This window comes from Camelus dromedarius, chromosome 27 (genome assembly GCF_036321535.1).
Source record: "Camelus dromedarius isolate mCamDro1 chromosome 27, mCamDro1.pat, whole genome shotgun sequence".
NCBI classification, from domain to species: domain Eukaryota; kingdom Metazoa; phylum Chordata; class Mammalia; order Artiodactyla; family Camelidae; genus Camelus; species Camelus dromedarius.
In genome coordinates this window covers 25,101,654-25,125,080 of record NC_087462.1, presented here as the reverse complement: position 1 = coordinate 25,125,080, position 23,427 = coordinate 25,101,654, and the positions used below count along the sequence as shown (strand labels likewise).

Sequence of the window (23,427 nt, the reverse complement as noted above, 5' to 3'; positions counted from 1 at the left end):
AACAGCCTTCCTCTCCTCCCTGCCCATCATACCACTTGAAAAATAGGACAAAGTTGAAAAACTTATAATACTTGATTTCAAGACTTATAAAGCTATAGTAATCAAGACAGTGTTGTATTAATGTAAAGTAGACAAACAAATTGGAACAAAATAGTGCCCCAAAAAGACCATACACATTGATCAATAGGTTTTCAACCAAAGTACAAAGGCAGTTCAGTCGGAAAAGGATAATCTTTTAAACAAATGATGCTGGAACAATTGAATATCCAAAAGCAAAAAACTGAACTTCAACCTTTATTTCCCACCATATACAAAAACGTACTTGAAGTGGATCATCTAAATGTAAGAGCTAAAAATATAAAACTTCTGCCCAAACACACAGGAGAAAATTGTAATGACCTTGGATTTGGCAAAGATTTTTTTGTATTCTGACACAAAAAGTACAAACTATAAAAGGGAAAAAAATCAATAAATTGGATTTTAATAAAATTTAAAACTTCTGCTTTTCAAAGGGCATTGGAAAGCCACAGACCGGAAGAAAATATTTGCAAAGCATATGTCTGACAAAGGACTTGTTTCTAGAATATATATATATTTTTAAATGCTTACAACTCAGTAATAGGAAGACAATTAAATTTTTTTACCAGGCAAAAGGTTTGAACAAAATGCTTCACAAAAGAAGATATACAATTGGCCAATAAGCACATGAAAATATGCCAAATATTAGGGAGATGCAGACTAAACCTGCAGTGAGCTACTACTGCACGCCTGCGAGAGTGGCTGAAATGCAGAAGGTGACCATCTGAATGTCGATGAGGCTGCTAAGCACCTGGAGCTCTCCTGTGCTGCTGGTGGGGCGCCCAGTGGTACAACCATTGAGAAAAGCAACCGTGCACCTGCCCAGTCATTCCACCCCTAGGTATCTCCCCGAGAGGAAGGACGGCACGTGTCCACACTCAGACTTGTACACGTGTTCACAGCAGCTTTATTTGAAAGCGCCAGTAAATTACACTATGCTTCCACTTAAATAAAATTTTAGAAAGATGCAAACAAATCCGTGATTTATGTGGAGATGGGAGTAGGGCTGGAGAAGAGGAGGAGTTCTCAGAGGCACCAGGAAACTCTGGGGGGTGATGAAGGTGTTCACTGTCTTGATTCTGGTGATGGCTTCAGGGGTGCACACACGTGTCAAAATGCATCCAATTGTTCACTTTAAATGTGCATTTTGGTGTATCACATACACTTCAATAAGGCTATAAAAACAAACAGTTATCCAGAAAAGGAAGGGCCAGAGTAAATGTGGCTTGGCTCTGAATAGTCCAAAGAGTCAAATAATGTAAACATCAGATTTTTTAATCAAAATATAGTTATATTGGGGCAATGGAAAGTATGTATGGATGGCAGAGGGGAGGATGGGGAGGAAATCCTCATTTTCCATAGTAGGGGTGCAGGAGATAAAATCTAAGACAAAGAAGTAGGAAGGACTGATACAAAGTGGCCGCCTGCGAGAAAGGGGCTGGAGATGACAGATCTTGACTTGTGTAGAATTAACCGTGAGGAGGTATAACTTTAAAACAAATAGAAACTTTTTAATGCATTATCAGAGCCCCCAGGTCGCAACCCCAAGTCTGCGCAGCTGAGGAAGGGGCTCTGTGCCCAGCCCCAGCCTCCCCCCAAACAGGTGCTCAGACAGGCAGTTTGGGAGCTCGCCACGTGATCATGTGTCCCAAGGCGGAAGTCTTCACACGTGTGAGCGGAGTCTTTCTCAGAGCACCAGGCAGCCTTTACTTGGAGATCCCCAGCGGCTAATCTCAGGGACCCCAACACTGGGACTTACATGTTTGTGTGCACTGAGGGACGCCTGTGTTCTTTCAGCCATGAGAGTCCAAAATAGAGATATTTGAGAAAACCTGATGCTTTGACGATAATCCACGTTCTTTTCCTCAAGCCACGTGGGGAGTACAGCCTGACGACCTATTAAGCCTGTGTTTCGTGTTCCCTTTCCAGGCGGTCACTTCTTTCATCGGAACTCTCTGTCCCCTCGGAGCCTGGTGTACGAAAGTGAATTCTCCACGATCGAGCCTTCTTTGGACATGTATGATGAGAACAAAACCTGATTTTTTTCAAACGGGCTGTTGGGGGTCACCTCTTTTGTGATTTGATTTATGATCACCTTTCTTATTTTGTATTCTTCTGTCAGCGTCCATTTTGGAAGAATGGCAGTGCTTTCCAAGCACAGGCTGGGGCTCAGGGTTAAACTGCACAGTTCCCCCCCGGTGAGGCTTTGAGGACAGCATTATTGCCCAGGTGGCCTCATGGCACCGAAAACCTACCCGAAGCTGGCCACTGAACGTGGGCCCTGACAAGCTTGGCTGTTTTCGGAGAAGAGGCAGGGCTCAGGGGTTACTGTTGCACTGCGAATGTGTCTGTGAATAATCACCTGCTATTCCGTGTCGGGGTGACGCTGGGGTTTTTTAAATACCTTTTGTGCTCCCCACCTATGATGCATCCTAAAGTCTGCAGGTGCCGCTTCTTACTGATGTGGGGCACAAGTTGCTGCTCCCTGGCCTGCTCTGTGTTTTTCTGTCACTTATTCTACTTCTGGTTAATGGGCCTCTTTCTAAAGGTTCCTAAGAGAAAGCCTTGTCTTTTGTCCCTGTCTGAGACTGACCACCCAGGGCACAGTGGAGCTGCAGGCTGTGTGGGACGGGCATCATTCGTATTGTCATTTCCAGCCTCCCCCGGAGAGCGTGAGTAAGGTGACAAGGGCTTATGTGGCCGCTGAAACACTGAAGGCCCTCCCTGACCCCGAGGCCAGTGGACTTGCCTTCTTGGCAACCACTGAGGTGTGTGGGATGGTGGTGCTGGGGAGGCCAGCCGGGCGGTCTTCCCCAGGCACAGTGGTCCCAGGGTGGCAGACAGTGGGTGTCAAAGTCAGAACATTCTGAGTACTTTCTTGAGGAAATCAAACCACCTTCTTGCTGTTAGACCCCAGATAAACACCCTCTTCAGCCCTTCCTGGTCCAGCCCAGGCCTCTCCTGCCAGCCTCGGCGTCGCACGGAGCAGGCACGCGAGCTTACAGGAAAGGACGCGGTGGCCAGCGTGGGGGAACTTGGGACACGTGTGCTCCTCCCGCATGCCTGGGATGACCTCAAGCTAACATCACAAGAAATTTGTACCTTAAGAGTCATCCCAACACAGAACCACAATGAGCAAATTTGTAAAACACATTACGCATCCTTTCTGCTCAAGGACACACCATCTCTCATCGACACGAGCCATGTGAAGATGTGAGTGTAAATCCCCAGCCCCTCGGATGAGACTGGAAGCGTCGGTTCCGTGTGCCTGGAGTTAGATCCGGCAGCAAACCGCATGGACTCGCCCTGGTTATGCTTACTGACTCTGAGGGACAGAAGTTTCCGGTGAACACTTGCCATTTCTCCGTGTGCGGCTGGTTTCTCTCTATCAGCGTCTCCTCTTGTGATGTGTTGCCAAGATGCCTGAGGCCCTGTTGTGCCCGGAACAAACCCCCTCAGAGAGCCAGAGTGTGACATTGCCTTGGAGTGACCAGCAGCATTTTATTTCTAATCATTTGAGGCTGAAACAGTGCAGATTTTTAAGGTCTTAGCAGCTTTTTCTTTTTACCTTTAACCAAGGGCTTTAATTTGTTTTTTCCTCTTTATAGTCTTTGTACTATAAAAATATTTTTGATAAACAGTTCCAAGCAAGCACTGTTGAGAAAGACAGGTTTGCCCCACTGGCTTTACAGCAGGAGAATATGTCTCAAGGAGATGCCACGGGTTCCAGACACGCACCTGCGTTTATATTTGGTTTGGCTCATCGGACAGAGAAGAGGGCTCAGTTCTGACCACGTTGTCCACACCGTGACCTTGTTTTCCTGAACCAGAACTCAGATCTCAGCTGCGTGTTTTCTTCTGGTTTGTACAGTCTTACAAAAGCATGTCCATTAAATTTCACTCCAGATATTTATTCCTCTGCTGAAAAGAAATGAAATTACTTCAGAAGAAATTAAAAATTCAAGCACCTCAAAGTCCACCTATTAATACAATATTTGAATTTCTGGTAAATCTAGGGCACACCCTCAGTGTCAAATGACCAATTTCTTACAGGGGATTTCTCTCAGAATAGTGCTTCAGATCCCAGCTTGACACCCTTTTCCTAAAAATCGGGGCCACTTTTCTGCTCAGCTACAGAATGTCTTGCCTTTGTCAGGAGGGACAGTAACTTCTCCGTGAAGGTCATGTACTCCGGGAGTAATGAGGGTAGCACTTTTCATCCCAAACAGCAAAGCCGTCTCGGCTGGCAGCTGGGCCAAGGAGAAGTTCTCGGCGGAGCCACCCAGGGACCCTGGCAGGGCTGCCTGCCCCGTGAGCTTGGTGAGCACACACTTCTCACCATGGGCAGCCCTGCCTGTGAGAAGCTTGAAGTTCGGGGAGCAGAGGTAACTGGCCACACAGCACAGCTGGGCTACAGAGAGGGCTTCTGCTATGTGTGAGTGCTCTCAGCTGCTGCCAGCCTTACAGCTGCAGTGGTTATTAGCCAGGAAGTGCATGATGACCTCTGAGTGTTTTTTGTGGGGTTTTTTGGTGGGGAAAGGTGGGGAGTACATTTTGAAGAGTGGAAGGGACAGAGGAACGAGCTTCTTACACCACAAACCCTCTGTCCCTCCAGCAGACTGCTCTGAGCTGGGTCCGGCTCCAGCCCCTGCCTCCTGGCATGGCCTCCATCCACCTTGCCCCCAGGCCACGCTCGGTGCAGAACCAACAGACACCACAGGACGTGTGTGGATTGGGGTCTGGAGCAGCCAGAACCATCAGCTAATCAGCTTGGAACTGGATTGTGACAGCTGAAATGCAGGCACTTACGATTTGGCGATTTTGAACTTCCTAAGGGGAGAACTGCCCATGGCCCTCCTGTCCTGTCATCTCAGGGAGGGGGGAGAGGCAACTGGACAGCAGGAGGGTCAGGCTTGGGGGAGTGAGTGGGCAGCACGTCTGTCCAGGGCTGCCTGCCTCTGCCCGCTCAGGGGAGGACAAGCTCCCCCCAGGACGGTCAGAACCACCTGGCAAAGTCGGCGAGTCCGGCTTCTGAGGAAAGGCTCCGTCTCCCGGGCCCTCCTCAGGCCCGGCTCAGAGGCGCGTCACAGGGCACTTCCCTGAACACCAGTTTGAACTGATGCACACAACAGCCCAGCTTCGGAAAGATGCAGACGCAAAGGGTTTAAGCAAAGTAAGATTCGTAAATTTCACTAACCTGGTATTTCCCGTGGGCTTCGTAAGCTCTTCTCGTATTTTTATTACCCTTTACATCTAGTTCTTTCCTTGATCTACATGTTAAGTGAAACTGGTTTCAATGGAAGAAAAATCAAAATGTTATCTGGCTTACAGTTCCCCTTTATTATCCAGGCAGCGGTCCTGCTGCAGGACAACAAGGAGGTGGTGTTAGAGTCAGGTCACCTTGACAGAAGGTTGCTGCTTGTTAATGTCATGAAACAGAAATACTGTGTCTCCAGGAAGTAGCATTTAGAAGGAAAAAGGCAGGGCTAGCAGACCTTTAGTCAGCTCCCACTGTGTGCCACACACACACACAGGCAGTTAAGGTGAATCCAGGGATCATCAGGATTTTGGCTGTTGTGGGAAACTGGCACATTAACAACCAGTTGGGACGTGAGACCAGATGAAACGATGGCGGATGGCGAGGGGCGTTCCCTCGGGCAGGTGGAGGGGCGTGGCGCGGTAGCCCCGCCCACGCGACCCGCGCTTGCTGAGGATGCCACAGCCCCCGCCCCGTGAGGACAGGCCAGGTGGCGCCGAGACCAGCAAGGCTGTGGTTTCACCTCCTGGGCAGGGAGGGCTTTGCCGCAGGGAGGGCCCAAGTCTGTTTTGGAGAGAGAGGGCGCTGGGGTGGGAGTGGGCCGGGGAGGCCCTGCTGTGCCTGGGTGCCGGGGTCTGATTGACAGAGGGAAAGGGGGGAGCCACGAGATTGAAGCAGAAGCCAGGAGCTACCTCGGTAACTGGGTGGGTGTCGGGGAGACACAGGGAAAGAGCCACCGTGGGTCTGGGGGCTGCTGGGGCCTCAGGGGAGGCCTGGAGATGCAGCTCTGGGTCTCAGGCAGTGGTTTGGTGAGGCGAGGGTGGCCAGCGTGTGGCCCCTCTGTGCATCAGAACCCTGGGAAGCTGTGTTTTAAATGTACATGTCGCTTCGACCTGCTGTGACCACTTCGACTCTCCATGTGACCGCAGTCCCTCAGGCACCCCGCATCGCTCCCTCTCCCCCCTCCCCCACACACACTCACTAGAATTAGACTCAGGCCTGGTGTTCCTAAGCTAAGTTCAGATTATGATTGAAGCCAGAATGGGGCTAAAATTGCCCAGTGATCTGAGAACCAGGCTTGGGATAAAGCCCTGGGGACTCTGATATTGAAGGTATGGAAGAGAAGGAGCTATAGACAGAAGCTGATTTAGAAAAGCCACTCAGTGTAAAGGAAGGTGGGGCTTGGTGAATCATTCCAAAGCCCACTGGGAAGAGGAGGAAATGAGTGTTGAGTACACACGTTCACACAACGTCCATGGGTGCGGCTAGGATCCCCTCCACAGGACTGGAAAATGCCTTAGACGTTCTAAGTTTCATAACATCAGAGAAAACACAGAACGACGGAGACAGAGGTAAGGTGCGTGTTTGCTTCGTGGAATTGTTCTTTTCTTACTGTCCTACAAAACGGCAGGAAAAGCAAAGCGAGCTGGATCCCATGACTAAGGGAAGAAGGGTTTCCCCCACAGGGGCTGTGTCCCCAACCCGCCGGCCCCTATCACTTCTCTGGGGTTCCGGGTCCCCAGCTCACACCAGCCTCTTAAAGCCTGAGTGAGGGAGGCTGAGTGCGGTCAGGAGCCCCACTGTGGCCCTGGGGCTCCTCTGGGGCTTTGGTCAAGTCAGGAGGTTTGTCTTTCTTCGGGGTGCCCTGAAAGAGCCCAACAAACTAAGCCTTGAAGAAGAGAGCCCCGTGGGTCCCCAGCAGACGTGGGGTGAAGGCAGTCAGAGCTGCGTCCCACCAGCCTCAGTGACCGTGCAGGGGAAGGGATGTCGTCAGTCTCAGCTACTAAAAGGACAACGTGTCTGTCCAGGACTTGACTCATGGTCCCACAGGGCCCTAGGGGACCCTCCAGTCCATGACCCGGGACTCATCTGGGGTTTGGCCTCTGCTCAAGCCATTTTTTTTCTTCACTCCAACTTGGGGAAGAGGGAAGATACAAAAAACAAAAACACCTTGAACTTCATGCAAACTTGAGGATTAAAGTCTCAGAAGGATGCAGTGCTGTTGGGGTCACTCAGACCCCTGTCCCAGCCTCTCCTACTTCCTCCCCTTGAATCTTCCACGTGCATGTTCCACAAAGGACAGAGGTTTAGGGCAACACGGACCCAGGCTGGCAGCCTGAAAGGCAGGACTTCCTCAGACACAGAGCCCTGAGAGACATTGCTGGGAGCCCAGAGGCAGGGGCTGGGGCATGTGTGTGCAAGCCAAGGGTGGCGTCCAGCTCAGCGGGAAGCGCCTTTATAAAGCGCACACACTCTTCTTCTGCGGAAAGCCAAGAGCTGGAGGATGTCACCTGCAGCCTTTCCTCAGCTGCGGCAGACCCTTGATCAGTGGGGACACATCTTTCAGGGTCCCCCACTGTTTAATGCTGGGCGGGAGTGGCTCATTTCTCACCGTCCACTGTGGTCCACGTGGGTGGGCGTGTGTACAGGGAAGGGGCCTTTGGGTCAGCTGGCAGCCTGACTGGCCTTCGTCAGCTCCTTACCCCTCAGCTGATCATCGCCCTCTCTCTCCAGCTCTCTACTGGCAGCTGCTGAGAGTGACAGATGAATGATCTGAGCAATGTTTTACAAATTTAACCCAACACCAAGGGAATTCTAATCTGCTTTTGGAATGATCCTTCATCAGTAATTAAGTCCAAGGATATTTACACTATGTGATATTAAAGGACTTTTATAGTGACTGGGCGCTACTGAGCCAAGATGTTTGTCAAAACAGAAATGGGGAGGGAGGTAGACTCTTACATCCGAGGCCATTTCTCTCCCTTAAGGTGAGTGAGCTGTCCCTAAGCAGAAAGGCTAACTGCCTAGTGCCTACCAGCCTGCTGTGCGGACCAGGTCACTGGGTGTGGCCAGTGCCAGGGTCCCAGCCTCCCAGCCTGAGATGACACATGCCATCCTGGAGAGGAGTGGAGAGGGTACCATGTCCATTCATCCCCTGGCAGCCCAGGCCTGTCTTGCTGACCCACCTGGAGGACGGGCACCCTTGGCCCGTGCTTGAGGCAAGAATCTGGTGTCTTAAGCTGAGCGTGCAAAGCAGGGTCTTCTCCTGAGTGGCAATGGCTCTGGCTAAGGAAACTTGACCATGATCACAGGAACAGGAAAAGACTCCAAGCTAGGAAATGCTGTTTGGACTCTAGGGGACACTGTCACACTGTCACCACCTTATGGAACAGTCTGTTCCTGTACAAGAGAAGGAGATGGTCCGAGCCCCAGGCCACATATGTCACAATTGTTTTTGACCCTCAGTAGCTTTTATATATAAAATATTAAAGTCAACCCCTTTCACATTTGGGTCGTTCAGAGAGCTCCTCTTGCTCTGGGTTCCTGCTAACTATGCACAACATCTCAGAGGACGGCATCCAAAGCTATTTTTCTAACTATAGCACAGGGAATTTGGGGTGGGGGAGGCTTGGGATATACCTAAGTGTGGCAAATAGCTTATCGTCCACCTTGATGGATGGAAGGTTACACAGTGCACTTGACTTTAATTCACTATTGGAGAGCTTGTGCCAGAAAGAATGCACATCAAATCTCCAAGAAGCAGAATTGATCATTAGCTTAATTAGGGGGTTCACAACAGGGGGGGTCACCTTGTCTAGAACACGGGCACCTGCAATGAATGCGAGCTGATTTCTTGGCCATCAGATCTTAGCCCTTTGAAATGTTCTGGGAGCACAACTCCTAGGCCTATATGGTTGATATAAGCATAGTTAAACCGTGAACCTGTACGGTGTATACCTGTATGCCGATAGTGTATACCTGTATATGTGGGATTTACTAATATAACCATTTCAATAAAAACCTATTGAAAAAGATGCTCTGGTCACGTGGAGTCTTGTTGGTGGTTACTTGTATCAGTGAGGACTTCTTTGGTTGCAAATGACAGAAACCCCAACCAAAACTGGCTTAAGCCAAAGGGAATTGTAGTGCTCACAGAAGCTAAAATGCCATGCTCACCTCAGTTATGGCATGACGTGGCCCTCAGTCACTGACACCAGGACACATTGCAACTTTGGTCCCTCCAGGTAAACTCCACTCTCAGGCTCAGGGAGATGGTAGGCCCACCAGCTCAGGAGCTGGTCTACTTCCCCATGAGGTAACCCAGACCAGAATGACATCTCCTTGACCCTGATTGGCTTGGTTGGACACACATGGCTGTTTCCATCCACTGTGGTCACAGAGGTAGAATGCACCATCAGCCGAGGCCAGCATGGGCTCCACTTGTGCAGCCCAGGAGTGCATTCAGCTTCACCTGAGAGCTGTAAGGCAGAATCATGATGCTTCCTGGGGAGAAGTAAATGCTGGGGCAAACACAGCAAATGTCCAATACATGTAAGAAAGAGTTGGAACCAAAAAGTTCTGGACATTAAAACTACCTCCACCACTTACTAGGATGAACTTGGCAAATCATTTCACCTGTCTGGATTTCAGTTTTATCTCTATAATAGGGATCTTAAAGTACCTGCCTCATAGGGTAAACATGTGAGGATTAGATTTAAAATAATAAAAGAACTAGGTTTAATATTATATATCTGATAACAGTATAGTATCTGGAATATATAAATAACTCTTACAACTCAACAATAAAAAGACAGCCCAATTTTAAAATGGGAAAAGAATATTAAGAGACATTTCTCCAAAGAAGATATGTAAATAACCATTCAAATGACCATCACATATCTAAAAAGATGCTCAACATCATCATAAGTCACTAGGGAAGTGCAAATCTAAACCACATGTGATACTACTTTATACCTGCTAGGGTGGCTATAGTAAAAAAATGTATTAGACAGTAGCAAGTGTTGACTAGATACAGAGAAACTACAACCCTCACATATTACTGATGGGAATGTGAAATGGTACAGCTGCTTTGGAGAACAGTTTGCAGCTTTACCATGTGGCTCAACAATTCCACTCTTAGGGATCTACCCAAAAGAACTGAAAACACATTCACACAAAAACTTATATACAGATGTTCACAGCAGCACTATCCATAATAGCCCCAAAGGGGAAACAACCCAAATGCCCATCAACTAATGAATGGATAAATAAAATGTGGTATATCCATACAGTGGAATATTATTAAGCCATGAAAAGGACTGAAGTACTGACACCTGCTACAACATGGATGAACCTGGAAAACATTATGGGAAGTGAAAGAAGCAAGTCATGAAAGGCCACACACTGTATGATTTCAGTTATATGAAATGTCCAGATGGGAAAACCTAAAGGGATAGAAATAGACTGGTGGTTGCTGGGGGTGGAGGGGGATGGAGAAGGGGGAGTGACTGCTAATGGCTAAGAGGTTTCTTTATGAAGTGATGAAAATATTCTGGAATTCCGCTGCCACCTCTCAGCCATCTATAAGCCTCCAGGGATGATCTTAGAGTGCCCCATCTGGCCTCCTGCCAGGTTCTGGCAGATTCAGTGCAGCAGGGTGATCCTGCATCCCAGTTAGCCCTGTGCTCTCTCCCTGGTCCCCTCAGGGCTTTGCCTTCCTCCTGGAGCTGGATTTCCTCCTTTGCAGACAGATAGTGTTAATTGTTGCACAACTTTGGGAATACACTAATCACTGAACTATGTATTTTAAAAGGGTGAATTTTATGAAATGTGAATTATATCTTAGACAATAAAGGGGGAAAATGAAATAGGCTTAGCACATCCTAAGTGTTCAATAGCTGTTCTTTTCCTTCTAATAAAGAATAGTTCTCAAAAGGTGGTCTCCAGGTTAGTGACATCACCATCATCTAGGAACTTGTTAGAAGTGCAGATATTCTGAGGTGGGTCCCAGAATCTGTGTTTCAGCAAGCCCTGCAGGTGATTCTGACACACACTCAAGTTTGAGAACCACTGGAATGTGGGAACAAAATAACCCTTTACCTCCCCTCAGGGTGTTTACAGGTACAGTTGACCCTTGACAACACAAGTCAGGGGCGTCTACCCTCTGCGAGATTGAAAATCTGAGTATAACTTGGTCGGCCCTCTGAGTCTGAAGTTCCTCTTTTCTGCAGTTCTTCATCTGTTGATTCAACAAACCACCGATCATGCGGTACTGTAGCATTTACTGTTGACGAAAATCAGAATATAAGTGGACCAGCACTTTCAAACCCAGGCTGTTAAGGGTCCACTGTGTTTCCAAATTCTTGAGAGTAGATCACTCCCCATAGAGCACAATGACACATTACCAGTTTAAGCTCCAGAGTTCTTAAAACCAGCCTCTACATTTTGAAAGTTGATTCAAGTCTCAAGCAACATCTCAGAAGACTTTCAATCACTCCGGCTATCGGCCATGAAACCACCAATTTGTACCTACATCTATCGTATTAGATTCTTGAATGCCAGTGACAGAAACCCAATCCAAAATCAGCATAAGCCTCCAGGGATGATTCTAAAGTGCCCCCTTCCCTCTGGCCTCCTGCCGGGTTCTGGCGGCCTCAGTCCAGCAGGGTGATCCTGCATCCCGATTAGCCCTGGACATTCTGGAGTCATGCCTATTGCCCAGACAGAGTAAAGAGCTCCCCTTTCACTCAAGAGTCAGTGTTTGGACTGTGAGGGGTCGACCCCTACAGGTCAGCCTGGGAGAGCAGGGATCCACATTCCCAGCCCCTCTTCCCTACCTGCCCCATCCATGACGGTGCAGACACCTTTGCGGGTCCCAGGTAGGGCGGGTCCTGCCCCCGACCCTAAGGCCACTCAGCCTCCTCTGTGAAGTGAGGGGGCCGTGCGGGTTTCTGAGAACCCTGCCAGCCTCCGGGCTTCCTGACAACCCATCCCGGCCTCCCCGAGGTTGTCTTCATCTTAGGCCCAAGCATCAAAATTATGAGAGTTACCACAATCGACTAAACCTTTTCCAGCCGCCCTTTGCAATGTTAACACGCACTGGGTTGCCCTGCACAATCAGCCAAAAATGCTGCTTTCTTTACATTTTCCCCCCAAACCCTGGACATGTTTTTACAAAACATCCAGGGCCCTGCTATCTGTAGACTGTGGACTCAGCCATTAAGGCCAGAGGCCTGTGGGCCCGGGACTGGACCGCTCCTCCTAGATGAGGCTGCGGCGCTGGGTCCTGGGGCGAGGAGGGCGAGAGGGAGAGAGGGAGATGGACACCGCCGGGCTGAGCTGGCCTGCGGCCCTTGGCCGCGGCCGGTGAGCGGGGCCTGACCGGGAGGGGAGGGGCGGGGCCGGAGCCGGTGGGCGGGGCCGGGCCGGGCCGGGGGGCAGGCCGGGGGACAGGCCGGTGGGGGCGGTGGGCGGGCTCGGGCGGGCCGGGGGCCGGAGGTCGGTGGGCGGATCCGGGCAGGGGAGCGCGCGCCCAGCGAGCCCGCAGCCGGCGTCCGCTGGTCCCAGCGGCCGCCAGGGGGCGCCGCTCGCTCGCCCCGCCCCGCCCACCGGCCCCGCCCGCCCGCTCTGCTCAGCGCGGCGACGGCGGCGGCGGCGACGGCGGCGGCGGCGGCGGCGGCGGCGGCGGCGGCGGCGGCGGCGGCGGCGGCGGCGGCGGCGGCGGCGCTTCCGCCTGGCGGGCCTCGGCCCAGTGCGCGCGGCCCCACGATGTGGCTGGGCCCGGAGGAGGTGCTGGTGGCCAACGCGCTGTGGGTGACGGAGCGGGCCAACCCCTTCTTCGTGCTGCAGCGGCGCCGGGGCCACGGGAAGGGCGGCGGCCTCACTGGTAAGAGGCGTGCGGCGGCTGGGCGAGGAGGGCGCTCGGGGCGGCGGGGGCCGGTTCGACCCGCCCGGGACGCGCCGGGCCTCGGAGCGGCGCTGCGGACGCGCACGTCAGCGCGCGCGGCGGTGCCCTGGGAGCGCGAGGCCGGGGCCGGGGCCGGGGCCGGGTGGGGAGGCGCGGGGTGACAGCGGGCCGGGGAGCCCAGGACAGACGCGCCCGCGTTCGCAGGCTGTTGGGGAGCCTTCGTTCGGTCAGCCAGGGCGGGAGACGGCTGGCAGCGGCCCCTGCCCGGACTCAGGCCCGAGAGCTTTCTCGTGCTCAGCGGGGGCGTGTGCAGCTTCCCAAAATGAGATTTCACAGCGAAAAGTCCGCGAGATCTCCCAGTCCTCTGCCTCAGTTTCCCCAAGTGCCTCCGAGGGGACAAGTGAAAGAAGCATTTGTTTCCTTTTGCGTCCTTCGTTTCCAGCTCACCCAACAGTTGCCGTTTTAGCAAGATCAGAGTTCCTCCGAGCCGCTGCTGGCCTCAGCCCCCGTCCCTGCACCTTTCCTGCTTCCTGGTGCGTTGGAACTGCAGGCCGAGGCTTAGCCGAATTACCAGTATCTGTGTTCTCGTGAACTAGCCAAGGTGCCCCTTTGCCCGTCTGGGCACCACACAGGACTAGACTGGACAGGCATCTCCTGGAGTGTGTGACATGTGGGATCCAGGGGTGTCCACCGGGCATTCCCTTTACAGGTGTTGCCCAGGGCCCTTCCAGGACCTACCCCAGGCACTGGCCGAGCAGAGCTGGGTCAGTCTTAGGGCCAGACCAGTGCCTGTGCTCCTACACTGGCCCGTTGTTGCCATTTAGAACCTTAGGCCCAGAGTTGCCAGGTCTTCCAATTATCAAGAGAATTTTCTGTGACATGTCCTAATTTTAAACATTAGCAGCTAATGCAGTCCTACCAGATGCAGACGGAGGCTTCCCCTGGGAGACCACCAGCCTCTCCTGACGTGTAAGAGGCTGTGCGGTTCCCAGGAAGACTGTTCCCTTCAGTGCCTCGGGCTCCCTCCCTCTAGAATCGCAGGAGCCAGTGCTGGATCTGCCTCCTCAGCTAGGCTGTTGAGTGGGGGTCAGACGGCAGCCCCTCTGGAGAGAATGGCTAGTGATCAGCCTGGGAAGCTACTCCAAGCCAGTGTAGGAACGCGAGGCATGGGCACCCGGTACCTTTGGTGGCACCAGCATCCGTTGTGTCAGAACACAGGTGCCAACTTAGATTTTTCATTGAAGAGTCTGAGTGTGATGAGATGGCCTGCCTATGAAAAAGCTTTCAGGTCTTGCAACATGGATATGCCAGCAATATAGGAATTAGAATAAAATTTCTGAGACCGGAAGAGAAATCTCAACACGGACAGTAAAAAGAAGTTTATTCCAAACACTGATAAGGCTTGAATGTGCCCCTTTAACTGCAATTTAGAGGACATTTTAGAACATGTCAGTACCAGTGGGAGATTACAGGTTCCTGACTTGAATGTATGTGAAGAGTACCTTCTTTTGCAATTAGTAATTTTATTTATTAAAAACTAGAGGGGGAAAATTAGATTAAAAACGGAATATGAAAGAAAAGTGTTAAGGCCAAGCAATAAAATTGATAGGAATTATTCTGATATCAACAGGAAAATGGAAACAAAATATTTTCAGATCATACCAAAAGCAGCACTTCATTAAAAGAAAAAAATAAGTTTCAAATAGGAACAATGAGCAGGCTTTCCTGTAGCTTGATAATTCAGTTAATGAAGAGGAGTGACTCAAACAGTGGTAAAAGGTAAACATTTCCTCCAATTCGTTGGGGACATAGTGATACTGACAAGGATGTATGTGATGAGAAGGAAAATATGAAATGTCATAAGGTGTTTCAGCTCAGAAATGGAAAAAAAAACTGGATCAGTGTTTTCCTAAATTGGACAGTTATAAAAATTTGCATGCCCTTTTCAGTTGACCTTTGAGGCTACATTATCTGTCTGTTGTTGATGTGGGAAACCATGTTACAAAATCATCATCTTAATGAAAATACCGTCAGAGTACACGGCCAAACAGGCCCAAAATGTCAGAGAACACGTATCTTAAGAGATGAGTTTGGCAGCTAATAAAATACATTGTGTTATTTTTCTGGATTTTTGTGATATTTGTGGTAATGTCGTTTGTTTTCCACTTGTAACTGTTGTACTTTCTCATCCTAAAGAAATGCTGGTTTTCAAACTTGATGTTGCATTTTTCTTGGAGAGGGCCTTCGGGATTGTGTATGTTCTGGGCCCCGTAAAACCTGCATCTGTCCCTGCCTGCGAGTGCTACTGAGTCAGGAGCAGAAGCAGAAGCTTCTAGGAAGAAGTGGGAGGGGATTTTTCAGGAGGGACCAGACACCAACTAAAGGCCTTTAAGGAAAAAGAAGTAATTTAATGGGCCAGGGTGATGCAAGCTATTTCGCCCTCTGGGCGAGGGCGCTGAAGGCACTGCCCCGGCCAGGCGCAGCCCTCGGTGCAGCCCCCCTCACCACCCCCCTCTCTGTCCTGTTGCCAGGTCTTCTCGTGGGCACCCTGGATGTGGTGCTGGACTCCAGCGCCCGGGCGGCCCCTTACCGCATCCTGCACCAGGCCCAGGACTCCCAGGTCTACTGGACAGTGGCGTGTGGTAGGTGCCCTGAGTCACAGGGGCTGTCGGACGGGGCCCGCCCCAGGAAGGGAAGGGACACAGCCTGCACCCCTGGGCCGGGCTGGACATGGCCTCCCGAGAACCTGACGCGGCCCCTCATCCGCATCACAGCCCAGGCCGGGCTGCAGCCGAGGAAGGCAGCTCAGCCGGGCGCAGTGCAGGGCCGGCGGAGGTGGGCCCCACACAGCCCTGCGCCTCTCTGAGGGCTTGGCCTCGGGCCCTGTCCACATGCTCCTGCTAACCTTTTCTCAAGATGGACGATCTACCAGTATTCATGGACGACATATTTTTGAATTTACCTACTCGCTGAAAGTGATCTGTAAACCCCCAGATCAACACTTGTGGTGCTTTGGGGGTCATTCATGGACGTTTGTGGGAATGCACAGGTGCAGAGCTGTGAAAATTTTGAGTCACAGACACACAGATTCCCGGCTGAGGCATCTTCCTGCCTCCTTGTTTCAGCTCTCAAACCACAAACAAGCTTCTTTGAGAGGTCTGAGTGCCATGGTTTTCACTGTTGTGTTTTTTATTGGCAACTCTGCTGTTTACAATGGCCCCAAGCATAATGCTGAAGTGCTGTGGGGTGCTTTTAAGCTGGAGAAGCTGTGATGTGTCTTATGGAGGAAACATGGGTAAGAGGAGCTTCCTTCAGGCGTGGGTTACAGTGCTGCTGGCCATGAGTTCGGTGCCAGGGTGTTAAAATCAAACCACCAAAAGGAAAAAGAAAGGAACACATATTAATTAAGTAAGGTGCCTTTAAACAGAAGGACACACAAGACAGAGTGGTGCACCGATGGGCTGACAAAAACGCTGGGATCAGGGGCTCACAGGAACTCAGCCCTGCATTCCCCCCGGGAACAGTGCTGCCGGGTTCGGTGTTGGGAGACTTTGCGGAACATCACCACCGTGAATGCCGAGAATCAGCTGTAGTTGTCCCCCTAGGAGGGCACCCCCCTCACCACTACCCCCAGGAGTCCAGGGGAAGTTGCCTTTCAGGGGCACCAACCTGGCTGGGTCCCCAGGGTAAAGCAGCAGTCGCGGCCGGCACTCGGACAGCACTCCCTGCGTGCCAGACACGTGAACCTCCCATAAACTCCAAAAGGTTGGAACTTCAGTTTTCCCTATTTTGAAGATGAGGAAGCCCAGAGAGGTTAAGTAACCTGCCCAAAGTCACACAGAACTGCAGGCCAGACCCAGAGCGCCCATTCATGTCCACTGTACTGAATACATCTCTGTGTAGAAGCCACAGGGTCACTGTCCCTCAGGATAATGGCTTTCCTTGGAGACTTGAGAAGAGGTAATGATTCCCCAGACCCACATGCCTACCTCTCTCGCCCCATGGGACTTGCCATGTCTCCACTGGCACCTTCACACTGGGCTTGCTGGCTCTCCCACTAGACCAGCCACCCCCTGAGGGCGTGGGTGAGCTCTGCAGCTTGGGAGCCTGGACAAACATTACGGTTTGGTCACTTCCCAACTTGGTGACCTTGGGCAACTTACTTAAGCTCTCTGTGCCTCAGCTTCATCCTATAAAATGAAAATAGCGTTGCCTCTAAGGTGCTCTAAGAATCAAATAAAATACTCCATGAAGAGTTCTGGAAAACAGAAATAGCACTTAATAATTTAATTAGCTGTTCTATTTTTTATTCCCTGTACCTACCATAGAAATGGCGTAGTTTAAGTGTTTACTTAGTACAAAATGAAGATTGAGTTGCTTTTAACTAATAATTTTTAAAATGAATATAAGAAAATACTTACAATTAGAGGACAGACAGGTCCACACAGGTATAGTGGACAAGATCCCTCTGTTTCAGGCTGCCAGGAACATGGGGGTAAGAGGAAATGATACAGTGGAGTTGCATCACATGCAAATTCAACTTCCGGATCCAAATGTGACTTCTTGGCATAAAGAGCAGGAGAGGGAGAAGAAAATCTCTTCCCTACCAACTAGACCGTGGCCTCCGTACACCAGAGAAAAGAGGCCGTAATAGATATGCAAAGAAAATGAAAAAACATTTATGGATGATTTAGCAACTTCCAGGGGTAATTTATGATCATCTGTTATGATTATCACTGTGTAGTTGTATGATTCCAGGTCTAATCATGTTCACATGGGCCCCCTCACATAGGCCCAGAAGGGAGGGTCTTTCCATGGAATTGCTTGTTAGGATGGTGAGCTGCTTGGGTAAATGTAAAGAAACCTACAGATCAACCCTAACTGAGACCGGCTGGACCGCGACATGTGACAGAGCAGTGAGCAGGTGCCTGGGCTAGAGGAGATGACCGGACGACTCGCCTGGCCAGGGCAGAGTCAGCGTCTTCAGCTGGTAGGAGAGTTGTAGCCAAGTAGGGAAGGTTAGGGTGCCCAGGGATCAGGCGCCCAGCAAAAATTGTCTGTGGTCCATAGCTGGGCTGGCCTTGTGTCTCTGCTAAGGCTCCCTCCTTGCTGAGTGTGTGGGCCCTCCCATGGTCGCAAAACTGCCTGGCCATCTGCAGCCCACAGACTGCCCATCGCAAGGCGTTGAGGCAGGCAGAGCCTTCACTCCTTCCAATTCTTATTCTTGTGTTAATTCAGTCGGAGTTCTTAAGCGCAAATCGCATGCCAGACACTTGAAAAGCCCCCATAAGTGGGCTCCCGGAGTGGCGGGGGGCCCAGGCCACGCAGGGCCTTCCTCCTCCCTTCACTTCTCCTCCCGGGGCTCCTTTTCCCAATTTCTTGGCGGAGGCAGAGGTGAATAACTGCCCCGCTCTTGGGAGTGGCATCGGGCTGCCTCTCTGAGTTTTTCGACTTCCACTGGGCATACAGTGTCCTCAAGGGCCCCTCCCTGAGAAGGACAGTGACCCCGCAGACACTGGGGGCCAGCCGGAAGCGGAAGGGATCAGATAGGGGTTCCTGGAGAAGACGGGGTCAGGGCTGGGATGTGAACCTTGATGAGGAGGAGGATGAGGAGGAGGAGCACCGCAGGCGAAGGCCTGGGTGGGGCATCTGGCCTCAGAGAGGGAGGGAGGGAGCCTCTGGCCTGCGCAGTAGAGGACCAGCCAGCCAGGGGCCTGCAGTCCTGCAGGAAGCTCCGGTGCTGTCTGTGGACGCCTGAGTTCACCGGAGAGCTGCAGTCACTTACGTTAGGTCTGTGTCTGGCTTACCACCTATATTTGGAAGATCACATTAAGTCCTTCTGTCTCAAGAAGAAATAAGCAAGCAAACCTGCAGGTGTGTAGACTGTTTCTGGGAGGACGCGTAGGAGACCAGGGACCCCTCTTACTCTTGGCATTGGAGGGAAACTGAGGCTTTGTTTTCCCTCGTGCCTCTGTGATTTCATCTGAGCTTTTTAATTTTTTATTTTACCAGGACCACTTATGACTTTTGTTACATATATACGTATACATATACATATACATAAAATTTAAGAAGTAAAGGATAAGCAGTTCAAAGATTGTAGTCACTTTGGTAAAACAAATCAGGTCATGAGTTTATGTTGAAGGCCTGGTGGTTTTATGATTTTCCTTTTCTTTGCTCCACCCAACTTGCCCTAGGTTCTTCCCGCAAAGAGATCACGAAGCACTGGGAATGGCTGGAAAATAACTTACTCCAGACACTGTCCATCTTTGACAATGAGGAAGATATCACCACCTTCGTCAAGGGCAAGATACACGTAAGGTTCACTTTCCGCTGCTGGTTCTCACTCCCTTCTGCCAGCAGCGTTCCCCTGTGTCATCTCCTGTAACCTTCAAGTAACGGGGTGTAGGTCTTTCCCCCCTTAAACAGAGGTGGAAGCAGTGTCTGATCCCGTTGTCCTGGTACTGAAAAGGGCAGCTGGACTCATTGCCCACATATAGGTCCACCTCCTGGCCAGCCACTGGAGTCTGGCTAAGCTTAGTGGGGACTTTCCAGTTCCTGCAAAGGGCCTTAGGGCAAAGGGGCAGATACACACCTCTGACGGCCGGTTCCTTGGCTAACAGGGGAAGTGGGAAGTGATAGGGGAGTTGGGGGTATATTTCTACTGTAAAACTCACATTTACTTCAAACTGCACAGACTCTTTGACCCAGCAGTTCCATCCCTTGGAATTTGCCCTGCAGTGTATGTGTATGTGAAGAATGACGTATGTGTCAGGATGTTCCCTGCAGCAGTGTCAGCAGAAAGACTGGAAGCGGTGCCTCCCAGGCCCGCCCTGAGAGGGGAAGCAGCTGTCCTCTCCTCTGCAGAAGGCGAGTGGTCATACTTGCCTGCATAGCATTTATTCAGTACTTTCTGTATGAGTATAGTGCTGAGCACTTTATATTCAGGGGATTTTGGTAAACTTAATGGAATATTTTACAGCAATCAAAGTAATTATGAAGATTATAGCAGTGTGTAAAAATGGCGTGAGGGCTGTTTCATCTTTAGGGAATAATTGACATTATAATGAGCGTCTGTATGAGTGCATGTGTGTGTCTTTTTCTTTCTGTTGGATTATTGCCTTAGGCTAGATTGCTCAGAGTGCTCTTACTGGGTCAAAGTTTTATTGTGCAGACTTGCTTTGGACAAGCCCTTGTGACTTCTTTATGCCAGCACCTCCTAGACCCGGGCAGATGGCACCAAGAGCTCCTCAGCAGTCCCCTGTGCACCCTAGGGCTCAGGGGTGCCCTGTGTTGCCTTTCTAGCTCCAGGAAAACAGGCAAAGAGAGTAGAGGCAAGTCTTCACTCTCCTAACGAGCCAGCTGGAGTAACTAGTAACTGCAGCAGCGATGTTGCGGAATGTTTCCCTTATGCCAGGCCCAAACGGGCTAATCAGCAAGACAGAACAAAGTTCTAGGGGAGTCAAAGGAAAAATGAAAATTAGAAAATATTGAGAACTGAACGTTTTATGGAAATAACACTGTGTATCAGAATCTGTGGGCTAGAGGCTGCCAGGAGGCTGAGGGGAAGCAGTGGTCTGGACCACGACACTGCCTTGAATTACCTTAGTTTATTGAGTCATTGGTCTCCTGGAAAATCTGCCTGTACATTTTGAGCCAAGTGCACTAAGAACCTGTTTTACCCCAGGAGGGTTGGGGCTGGCTCTGTGGCCCAGGGTGATGTCTCTGGGCACCCTGAGCCCAGTGCAGATGCTTGCAAGACACAGCATAGATACGCCCTGAGCTGGGTGGGCCCTGCGGCTGGCTTGTGAGTTGGGGCAAGAGTTGGGGGCCTTCTGGTATGGGAGGGAGGAGGAGTGCCAAATAGAGAATTTCCTCCAAGACGTTGTCATGAGAAAAGCACTTCACAGCACAGTGCAACAGCAAGATCCCATTTGGCTAAACAGAGGGAAAGAGAAGACCATGTGTATCTTTTGAAAGATGCGTCAGTGCCTGCGTGTCTGGGAGGAAAGCAAGGTGGCTACAACTGCAGGGGAGATGGAGGTTCCCTTCTCGCTGAACTGAGAACTCACTGAACACTTTTCTACTATTTGCATTTTTTTTTTACCATATTTTACTTTTCAGATTTGTACATTAAAATGTTTCTTTAAAAGCCCCTGCTCCTAGCCAGTGGTGGTAACAGCTCAGGGAGTTGGGGAACCTGCCTGGCACCTGTCCGACCATGTGCACCAGCCAGAGCAGGCGTCAGGGCCTACCTGCTCATGGCCCTTGGGCCAGCGTGCAAGCACCCTGGGTTGCACTGCCTGAGTTCCCTGGGGCTGTGGGAAGGAACCCTGGGGCCTACTGGGAACCAGTCCCCTTGTCCTCCCACAGGGAATCATTGCGGAAGAGAACAAGAACCTGCAGCCGCAGGGAGACGAGGACCCTGGGAAATTCAAGGAGGCGGAGCTGAAGATGCGGAAGCAGTTCGGGATGCCCGAGGGGGAGAAGCTGGTCAACTACTACTCCTGCAGCTACTGGAAGGGCCGCGTGCCCCGGCAGGGCTGGCTCTACCTCACCGTCAACCACCTGTGCTTCTACTCCTTCCTGCTGGGCAAGGAGGGTGAGTGCGGGGGTCTGGGACGCCCCCGTGCTCCCCCAGCCCCACCTCCTCGGTCCCTTCATCCACAGCTCCTCTGCCTCACCTCCAGAAAGTGTGGCCTCCTCAGACTGCCGGAGTTCCTGAGGGCTCTCCCTCTGCAGCCCCTGGACATTCTGTACCCCCACCCCCACCAGAGGGTCTCCCCATAACCCAGTGGCCCACCACTGGAGTACCCAGACTTGAACCAGGAGCACCTGGCTCTCCGGGGCTCCTATCCCGTCTCCATCAACCAGCATGGTCCTTCACATGGGGACTTTCTGCACAGGGCCTCCCCTCCTTCAAGTCACGTATGCCAGGGCACATGGTATCCCTGGGTGGCTCCAGATTACACGGTGCCTTGGACGTGGACCCCTGTAGCCAAATGCTGCAGGCCCCTCTGCAAGGGAAGCCCTGGCCTCTGGACACAAGGCAGACGCCCAGCCACTGCCTCTGCTACCACGTCTCCCCCGGAAGGAGCCCCCAGGACTTTAGTTGTTCTCAGTGTTGCCTTTCCTGGGCCCAGCGAGGCTGCCTCCCTGCCAGGCACGTCACAGCCTCCCCTGCCTTCCTCCTGCCCTTGCATCTTGTTGGGCAGGATCCGGTGCCCTCTCTGTGCTGATCAAGCCATGTTGCAACTTTTGTTCCCCCATCAGTGTGCTTCTACTCAGTGGGGCTTCTCAGGTCCAGCGTCTCAGCTGGCTCACTTCTGCTCTGTTCATGTCATCCTTCAGCTGTTGGGTGGGCAAGCGTTCACCCAGGAGATTCTCAGGGCTGGGCATTGGGTTGGCCCAGGGCGGTGTGGTCCCTCCTTGTGGGGCTCGTGTCGCAGTACCACCAGGCTCAGGCAGGGGGGCAGGCTGTGAATACTGCGTGGCTCCCCCCGTTGGGTTCCGGGTACAGATGTGAGTCAGAAGCCTGTCCCGCCCAGCCCTCCAGCTGGTTAGACCTGGTGGTGTGTCTCTCCCCTCTGGTGTCCAGTGAGCCTGGTGGTGCAGTGGGTGGACGTCACTCGGCTGGAGAAGAACGCCACGCTCCTCTTCCCTGAGAGCATCCGCGTGGACACCCGGGACCAGGAGCTCTTCTTCTCCATGTTCCTCAACATCGGCGAGACGTTCAAGCTCATGGAGCAACTAGCCAACCTGGCCATGCGGCAGCTGCTGGACAGCGAGGGCTTCCTGGAGGACAAGGCGCCGCCCAGGCCCCCCCAGCCACACAGGAACATCTCGGCTCTGAAGCGGTGTGTTGTGCCTCCCCTGCCCCCAGCAGGGACCCGCCCTCCTCACACTTCCCAGGCTCCCCTCGAGGGAAGAGGACTGGTAAAGGGTGGTCTCTGATAGTGGGGGGAGGGTCCCGAGAGATTCACAGAGGTGTTGTCCTAAAAACCCTACCGCTGATGTGGAGGGAGTTCTTACGTGACTTCTCGCAGCCCTGTGCTGGGAAGGTGCCTGCTGGCTCCTTGGTCTTAGACAGGAGCTGAGGCACAGAGAGGTAGAGTGACTTGCCCCGGACCCCCGTGCCTTAGCCGTAAGCCAGGGAGCGGGGCCATCAGAAGGCTTCACTGAGTACTTGCACAGAGTGCGCTGCCGCCATCCCACCATGACTGACAGCTCTTCCTGGGACCCCTCGGCCCTGGCCCCAGGCCCCCGGAGACTGCCCTGCGCAGGCCTGACTGTGGGAGCTGGTGGACAGAGCAGTGAATCGCTGGGGTCAGCCCCCCTGGAGCTGTTCTGTTTGCACTCCTCTGTTTGAGCTTCGTGGAAAACTGCGAGGCTGGTCAGGAGCTCA

General features: G+C 51.8%; 1 protein-coding gene across 2 annotated transcripts in view; it reads left to right on the top strand.

The window, feature by feature from the left end:
* Positions 1–12,824: 12,824 nt before the first annotated feature.
* TBC1D9B (TBC1 domain family member 9B) overlaps positions 12,825–23,427 on the top strand; it is a 40,539-nt gene continuing 29,936 nt past the window's right edge. For both annotated transcript variants that reach the window (XM_031437984.2, XM_031437985.2), the window contains exons 1-5: positions 12,825–13,001; positions 15,554–15,664; positions 19,220–19,338; positions 21,396–21,624; positions 22,621–22,879. In XM_031437984.2, coding sequence (XP_031293844.2) covers positions 12,884–13,001; positions 15,554–15,664; positions 19,220–19,338; positions 21,396–21,624; positions 22,621–22,879 — 836 coding nt within the window. In that variant the 5' untranslated portion in view covers positions 12,825–12,883. The remainder of the gene's footprint in view (positions 13,002–15,553; positions 15,665–19,219; positions 19,339–21,395; positions 21,625–22,620; positions 22,880–23,427) is intronic.